This window comes from Eptesicus fuscus, chromosome 6 (assembly GCF_027574615.1).
Source record: "Eptesicus fuscus isolate TK198812 chromosome 6, DD_ASM_mEF_20220401, whole genome shotgun sequence".
In the NCBI taxonomy this organism is placed as follows: Eukaryota; Metazoa; Chordata; class Mammalia; order Chiroptera; family Vespertilionidae; genus Eptesicus; species Eptesicus fuscus.
The window spans coordinates 77,896,751-77,905,248 of record NC_072478.1 but is presented as its reverse complement, the minus strand read 5'-3'; the positions used below and the strand labels follow the sequence as shown (position 1 = coordinate 77,905,248).

Here is an 8,498-nt window from a genome sequence, read left to right as displayed (position 1 = left end):
AAAAACATAAGTAAAAAAGCATGAGGTTACATAGGTGACTATATTACAAAAAAAAGACAAAAACAACTAGTGTGTGAATATTACATTTTGCATAAAGTTCAAGGTATATATATGGTGAAGTTTAAGAGAGACTTATTTCTTAAGCTGAGTAGCTGACCCACTTCAGGACAAGGACTGCTCTCTCCTTCCCCACAACCTCAGTATTTTTTGCCAAATGGCCCAGATTTGAGTAAAGGGGTATGCCGTGAGCGCAGGATCCGAGCATAAGGGCTGCAGTCGGTTGAGCTTTGGCAGGTGGGTGTTCGGGGAAGAAAATTTCGAAGAAATGGTTTCTTCCCTGGGGGCTCTTGGCTTGGTTGCTGGTTTTCCTGGTTGGCACCAAGGCGCTTTTTGGTAGAAGCCTGGCCTTGGAGTTTTAGCACAGTATGGTACTGCTCCGCAATGCATGCCGCCTTCTTCCGAAGGTCCATTTTTACCAACATCATGTTATTCTGCAGCTCAGCCAGGGTCTGATCCTAAGGAAGATCAGTCAAGTCATAGAAATCATATTTGGTACATGAGAGAATAAGAAGGGCAAGGTAATACATGCCATCCACTACTAATTACAACTGTAACTCTTTAATTTCAGAGCTTAATTGTTAGTGTTTTGTCTTAGAGGGTTTCAGGCCTGTGCATAAAACAATGGTTTCTTACAATCTAAGTATCTTGGATGAAATGTGATACTACCTACCTCCCTAGTATTGTTACAACAGAGAAAATGCCTATAAATTAACACAGTGCCTTATACTTAAAATCTTGACCTTTCTCTTCTGCTCCTCATTCCCCTTTTCACATAACCCTGGTGTGGGCTGATGGGAGAGAAGGGGATATTTAGGCTGTTCTAACCTGTTTAATTAAGATGTCATCACAAGTAGTCAAGGCTTGGCGAAGTTTTCCTGCCCCAGTGCTGTGGCAACAAGCTCTTTCTGCTGACTGGAGAGATTCACCAAGTTTCTGAAGCTCTGTCCGTAGCAACCTTATATTCTGAAAAAGAAGGAGGAGTAATAAATTGTGGCCAAGTTCAACCAGGATAATGATCTGGAGGAGTCAGCCATTTGAAGAGAAGATACAAGGCTGGTCAGCTGAATCAAGTAGCCACCCTCCAGGACAGTGCATAGAAAACTTCTTAGCCTTACATGAACCAGGGATATAGTGTTGGACATCACCTTAAGTAAAAGTTGTTTTGTTTTTTTTAATCTCTCTGGCTTAGAGAGATTGATTTAAAAAAAAAAATACATTTTTATTGATTTCAGAGGAAGGGAGAAAGAGATAGAAACATCAACGATGAGAATCGATTGGCTGCCTCCTGCACATCCCACACTGGGGATCGAGCCCACAACCCGGACATGTGCCCTGACTGGGAATCGAACTGTGACCTCCTGGTTCACAGGTAGATGCTCAACAACTGAGCCACGCTGGCTGGGCTTAGGTAAAGTTTTGGTAACAGAGAAAGGTAATCACCTTCTGGCCCTCCTCTAACTTCTTGTCCACATCAGTGGTGAAGGGCTTGGCTGAGGGTGGTGGTTCTAACATTTTCTGATACTTCCGTAGCTCTGAGGGAAGAAACAAGAAACATTAATATGCAAGCTTTCTAACCTTGGACTTATCTCTGAGTTAACAGCTTGCAGCAAATATAATAGAAAGGGAGCCCTTGTGCATCCTAGAGTGAAAGGTCTGGGGAGGTAGCGCCAAAATAAGGAAATTATGTTGGAGCTAGCGCCAGAAGGCCTAAGTTTGGAGAATAGCTCTGCCTTGAGTCACTGCCTTCTCTCCTTCCTCACCGTCAGTGGTAGAGTTCAGCTCTGCTTTGCACTGGTCCAGTTTGGCTGTAACCTCTTGGAGCTGCTGCGCGGAGTGGGAAGCAGCAGCCAGCCTTTGTGACCGCCTTACAGACAATTCAGACCCTGATTGTTGATGAGCTCTTGGCTGTTGTCTGGCTTCCTGCACTTGAGCTTCTAGTTCTTCAATCTTCTCATCCCGCTCCTAAGTAGGAAGGAGAAGGCACAATTCCATCCATAGTCAAACACTGCAGAAACAGATGACTGCAATAATGAACAAAATCTTCCCTGATACATAAGCTTTTTGGTTAGCACATATACCGTTTTCTGGCCAACCAGACCTTTAATCAATTTGCCAAACAGATTGGCACATACAAAGCACTGGTACCACAGAAAAGTGAGTTACAAAAAAAAAAAAAAGGTGAGTTACATATTCCTGCCCCTACCAGAGTTTATAAAATCTGTTAACCTCAAGCAAGTAGTGATGGGAATCTGAGTAGCCAGTTGGGGCTAGTTCAGGGCAACTCACCTGAAGCTCCTCTTGGTAAAAACTTGTCAGTGACTCCTTGAGGATCTTTAATTTCTCTTCATATGTTTCCTCTAATAGTTCCTTTTGGGTGTCCAAATGTTCACTGTCAGAGGAGAAAACAGAAGTGAGTGAAGATTCTGAGGAGTGAACCTGGAGGACAGATTTTTCCTCTCCCCATGTGGGAGTCTGTGCTGTGAGATTCTTTCCCCTTCCCCACATGGGAGTCTAAACTGGTTCTTCAATAAATTCCCCCAAAATTATAAAACTAAAATGAATTTAATATCTATTAAGTTAATTTAATGTCCAGCTATGACCAGTTTGAAGAATTTTAAAGGATGGAGGACAGATCTTGAGTCACAACTCCATCCTAGTCCCTACTTCCCACCCTCTGATCCAGGTGACAGACGAAGAGGGGCCACTCAGCTGGTACCTGCACCACTGTTCACGCTGTTGCATCTGCTTCACCATCTCATTGCAAATTTCATCACGGAGCTGCATCTCCAGCTGCAACTTTTCCTGCCGTTCTTTCAAAAGCAGTGCTTTCATGGCTTCCACCACCTGTAGGAGATCCTAGAAGGGACACAGGTCAAAGGTAATCAGACGGCCATGCCCCTAAAAGGCCCAGGCCCACCTGGAAGGCAGCATAGGAAATGTGCAGCCATCAAGCTGCTACAACAAAATTTTCTTGTATTCTCACCTCCTTGCTATACATGGAGATATCAGCTTCATTTTCAATGTCATCATCAGGGCCTGGGTCTGTCTTAGTTCCTATCTCTAAGCTGGAAGACGCCTGCAGACTGTGTTCCTTGATGAATGAATGTAGCGATGGGAGTCCCAGTTGTACAGGTGGAGCATGCACAAGCTAGCAGGGGGAAGATATCTCAATTGAGTCCAGGACTAGTCCCTAGTAACTTTCTTTTTTTTTTTTTTAAAAATATATTTTATTGATTTTTACAGGGAGGAAGGGAGAGGGATAGAGAGCTAGAAACGTCGATGAGGGAGAAACATCGACCAGCTGCCTCCTGCACATCCCCTACTGGGGATGTGGCCGCAACCAAGGTACATGCCCTTAACCGGAATCGAACCTGGGACCTTCCAGTCCGCAGGCCAACGCTCTATCCACTGAGCCAAACCAGTTTCAGCCCTAGTAACTTTCTTAAACAAAGGTATCATTCCAAAGGTACCAACTTCTCACCTGGCTGGCAATGGCTGAGAACTTGGCCACATGAAGGGTCTCATCATAAGTAGATGCACAGGGATTCACATTGACAATCATGCAGGAGCGGCCTCGGCCTGTGAAGAAGCCTTGAAACACTCGAGTCAACTTGCTGTCGCGGAAGGGAATCAGGTTCTGCTTTGACCTGGTAGGGAATCAGAAGAGTAGAGCTGTGAGCAGAACTCCAGCTCTTGAAGTATTCTAGCACCATCCCTAGTGGTGACCAGGAAGTTTCTTAGTAAATTGCAGAGCTCCAGACCATCCAAGCCCATGGCTTGCAGTCAAAATCTCACCTGTTCTGCTGGTTTTGGCGCAGGGCAGCAATACAGCGGCCCAGGGTGTGCAGAGAAGTGTTAATGTTTCCTGCTTCCTTTAGCCGCTCACCACTCTTTTGATCTTTGCAGCGTTCTGTGCCAGCCAGATCACAGAATGACAACCTTGAAAGAAGGACAGGATCTGACATAAGGACCCTACATGTTATGAACCTTCCAGGCCTTCCTATACTTGTGAGGAGAGGAAGAACCACCAAGAATCTCACTACCTAAGGAAGGAGAACAAGCATCTATCAGAGTAATTCCTCTGAGCACCTCCCTTGCCCCCTCCCTACCATTTATGGCCAAGAAGTCCAAATTTCTAAATGGAAAATCTTACTCGCTGATCTTGGGGACAATGTCCCCTTCCCCTTGAAGGTGCAGGATCCGAATGGAGAAGATGCTGTGACTAGAAGTTAAGAAAAAGAAAAAGGTCATTACACATATTACATGACCAACTGGAGGATTAATATTTCCTAGAACAAAGGCTGGCTCTCACAACCCACTAACCTACGGCTGGAGTTCTGGTTCAGGTGCGTGCTGGCAAAGCTCTGGTTTTTACGACCCACTTTCAGGAGTCTCAAGGCCTCCTCAGCATCCTGAACGTGAATCCAATTGAGATCTGAGGGCAAGAGAAGGGCATACATAAGATGGGAGTACCTAACTCTTTTCTTAGTCTCTGTCCAAGTCCTGTCCAGGGTTCATGTCAGCCTCCCTGCTTTCCCATACCTTTCACGTAGGGATTGCCATTCTGATCCTCATATAGCCGCAGAATCTGCCTCTTGCGCTGTTGGTTAGGTGGTTCTAATAGATCATAAAGCAGTTCATTGTAGATCTCAAAGAAGGAGATCCAGATGGAGAAGCGAATGTCTGCAGGTACACTTATGGGGGCACTGTCTGGCTGTGCCCATCGGTTACTTGTTTCTGGGGAAGAAGCAAATGAAACATCAACCCTAGAGTAGTCCATCTCCCCTTTGGCTTGCAGGGTCCTCAGAAGGCAGAGCTCAGGTTGCAATCTCTGGTCTATACTCCTGACAGTTGTTGAGAGCAGGGAGTGGGTTCTTACTGTGACTTGGCACTGAGCCCAGCCATGTTACTTACCATCTAGCTGGCTACTGCTAGTAAACTGACTGGTGGAGGAGAGCCCAGCAATGCCACTGTCAAAGCTGGTGCTGGTACCATTTCGATTTTCAATGTAGACACTCTTCTTCAAGGAGGTAGACAGTTCCTCCTGGAGGGCCCCAGGGAGAAAATAAGTATAAAACTTTCCAGAGATTTGTCCCCTTATCCTCACCTCTGTAGACACTAACACTTCACCTCTTGGAGGCCTCCATTTAGCAGGGCCAGTTTCTTCATTTCCTCCTGTCGGATCTGCTTGCTGTCAAGCCAGATTACCTCATTACAGAGCAACGGCTTCAGATCAGGTGTGGGATGAAGTTGGCCTTGGAGGCTATTGAAGATCAGAGCCAGGGACCGGGGCAGGATCCCTCCATCTTTGATGGTACCTAGAGGAATGCAAAAGATGGGTAGCTGAGGCAAGTGCCTTTCTCCTCCAATGGACAGCATCCAAAGGCAATGACAATACCATTACAGGGCAATCAGCAATCCTGTGAGGCCTACTACTCACCTTGAATTGTGTGGGTTTTCCCTGAGTTGGTGACTCCATATGCATAGATAAGCCAGTTCTGTCCTTTGAGTACGTCTTTTACCATCTCCTTCACAGCCAGGTTGAAGAAGGATGCTTGTCCTACTTCTGGCCCAAAGATCTAGAGACAGACTCAGTTTCTCAGAGACCTTTCATCTCCCATTTGCCTCCTGTGCAGAGCTAGCAGATGCATCTCTTCCTGGGTGGCTGGCCCTGGATAATGCTCAAGCCACTTCTTCCTGCAGTGCTGCCAGCTGCTCCCTAAACACTGAGGACTCAACTACTCTCTGCCAGTCCCATCTTTCATCCAGATTAACAAATACCTAAGGCCGTGGTCAGCAAACTGCGGCTCACGAGCCACATGCAGCTCTTTGGCCCCTTGAGTGTGACACTTGCAACATAATGGTCACAAGCATCTGTACTATCCTCAGATGGAACCTGTGGCAGATTCAAGTCCTAACCCTACCACTGACTAGCTTCAGCAACATTACCTTCACTGAGCCACAGTATCCTTGTCAGGAAAATAGGGACAATATGATAATTACAATAGAGTTGTTGAGAATTAATGCACATAAAGTTCTTGACACTCTGGCTAGCTCATAACAAGGGTGCCTAAAATTGTAGACATGCATATACAGGGTAGGGCAAAAGTAGGTCTACAGTTAACATGGAAAATTATACAATAATTAATATAATTAATAATACAAGAATAAACTCTATTTCACACACAACTATAAAAGTACTTTCTCCCACCCTCTATAAAAAATTCACAAGCAAGTAAAAAGCTTTCTTTCTAAAGAGGGAATAAGGTTGCCCCTACATGGTGGTCCCTTGTTCACAGACCAGTACTTTCATACCTGGGAAAAGGTGAACCTGTGGGTGGCTTGGCCAATTCCCCGCTCGTTACTCTTCTGGGCAAAGGAGTCTTTGGGTGCCTGTAGAACAAGGGTCTCCGCATTCTCAATACGGACACAATCCTAAGAAAGGGGAAAACACAGTTGACACAGAAGGAAGCATTCCTGAGAACCTCTTCGGTATTGTATCATTCCACCTTGAATCCTCTCTCCTCAGAAACTCACCTGATCCTCCTGCCGTTCCAGCTCTGAAGGTAACAAGGGCCTGACCCTCAGATACACTTTCACCTTCTCTGGACTATCCTCAGATGGAACCTGTGGCAGAATTCCAGGCCAGAACTACAGATTAATCTCAGCAATTATCTCTGAGCAGATGGGCAAGCATAGCACAGTTCCTGAAAATAATGCTAACACTACACTCGTTCCACCTCAAGTGTCTCTCTGTAGCTATAGCTACTCTTTAGTTCCATAATCATTCCAACTTACATAGATTTCTTTAGTACTTTATCCCTTTCCTCTGTCTCTTCAGTATCCTATAATCCTGGCTTACCACACCTAGAGTTAGAACTGGTTGACTGGCATGATATTAAAGCACAGTAGTTAAGCACCTTGGAGGCAGACACACCTGAATTTGAGTCCCAATTCCATCATTTAGTAACTATAAGACCTTGAAAAAGTTCTTTAAATTCTCTTTGCCTCATTTTCCTCATATAGAATTAGGTTAATAATATAGTAGCCACTTCATTCTTTCAACAGATATTTAAGAGATCTGCCTACTATGGCCCAGGAACTCTAAGAGGCATTATTGAGGCTCCTGCTTTGATAAACCTTTCTCTAAAAAGAGGAGACTTATGAGTAGAGTTGTTCTCAACCAGGGCCATTTCCCTCCCAAAGAACATTTAGTAGTGTCAGGACAAGTTTCTAGGTTGTCACAAGTGGGAAGGTACTACTAACATTTAGTGGGTAAAGGCCAGGAATGCTGCTAAGCATCTTGCAATGCACAGGACAGACCCGTACAACAAAGAATTATCAGGTCTCAAATGTCAATGAGAACCCACCAGGTGCCAAAGATGTAGGGCCTTCCACCCACCTAGCAGGTTTCTGGAGGTAAACCTGGCCTTGTAGGGCCCCAGGAGTAGAGAGAAGGGAGTCACGGGCAGGCCTGATGCCCAGCCTGAACTCCTCCAGAAGAAGGGTGAGGGCTGTGACAAGACCTGGCAATATTCTGCTTCCCCTCAGGCGACCTAAATCAAAAGCCTTAACTGCTACATTGGTTTCCCACCTGTTTTGGATTCATGAACGCCTTCCAGATCTTGATGCAAACTCTGAATTGTTTTAGCTGAATAATATACCAGTGCAACTGACATCAAAGTTCTGCATCAAATTTCAAGGCTTTATGACATTCTGACAAATCAGGGACTACGTGTTAAGAACCAGCCTGCCCCCAATTTGGGTGTATGTTTTGAACATAAATATAGGTCGTTATATATATGGCTACCAAAACCAACCAAACAAAAAAATGTCAATGAGAAACCCCAGCCAAGCACAAAGGCTTCATAAATGGAAGCTATGGTTGGCATTAAGACCTGAATGTACATTCCACCTATTTAATGGCAGTTTGACCTTGTGCAAAATCTTCAAGGCCTCTGGGCCTCATGGTGGAGAGATAACTATTATCCTTCCCTCAAGGTATTAACTGATAGCATGCCCTTGAGGGTATATTATTAATGCAATGCAAATAATAGTTCTTACAGACACAAACTCTACATTTTTTTACTTGTCATGCTCTTAATTTTGAATTGAACTCTCAGACCCTGAGGAATGCTGGTCTTTGACCTCATACTAACTACTCAGTAGAGTAGGCTGAGGATATCACTTTCTGCTCCTACCACTCTCCAACTCCTTTACCTGCTGCTTGTCCTCCAGGGAGGTGGAGATGACAGAGCAGTCTGACAGCAGGTCCTTACGAACCACAGACCTCAAATCTGCAACTGTGGACTCAAACATGGGGGACAGTACGACATCTTCATCCGAGAGCAAGCCGGCTGGCGGAGAAAGGATCCCTTGGGACATAGCTGGGGCAACTTAGGTCTAAAAAGAGACAAAAGTGGGTAAGGAGGAGAACC

General features: G+C 45.1%; 1 protein-coding gene across 1 annotated transcript; it reads right to left on the bottom strand.

Annotated features, from left to right (window-relative positions):
- Positions 1 to 70: 70 nt before the first annotated feature.
- On the bottom strand, positions 71 to 8,451 carry KIF20A (kinesin family member 20A). The gene is made up of 18 exons (XM_008141815.3): positions 8,281 to 8,451; positions 6,598 to 6,687; positions 6,376 to 6,495; positions 5,501 to 5,639; positions 5,191 to 5,378; positions 4,975 to 5,104; positions 4,603 to 4,797; positions 4,384 to 4,495; positions 4,214 to 4,282; positions 3,856 to 3,999; positions 3,542 to 3,707; positions 3,044 to 3,208; positions 2,777 to 2,916; positions 2,347 to 2,449; positions 1,821 to 2,022; positions 1,501 to 1,592; positions 886 to 1,023; positions 71 to 515 (listed from the first exon to the last, which is right to left on the bottom strand). Exons 1-18 carry the CDS (start codon positions 8,443 to 8,445, stop codon positions 198 to 200), a joined length of 2,676 nt encoding a protein of 891 aa, XP_008140037.2. The 5' UTR covers positions 8,446 to 8,451; the 3' UTR covers positions 71 to 197.
- Positions 8,452 to 8,498: the final 47 nt, after the last annotated feature.

Bases quoted from the DNA above. Each gene is read 5' to 3' on its own strand.
- KIF20A (XM_008141815.3), bottom strand. From the start codon at position 8,445: ATGTCCCAAGGGATCCTTTCTCCGCCAGCCGGCTTGCTCTCGGATGAA. The intron at 6,688-8,280 runs GTAAAGGAGTTG...ATTCTGCCACAG, and splicing joins CCCTGGAGGACAAGCAGCAG to GTTCCATCTGAGGATAGTCC. The intron at 4,283-4,383 runs GTTAGTGGGTTG...CTTAACTTCTAG, and splicing joins AACCAGAACTCCAGCCGTAG to TCACAGCATCTTCTCCATTC.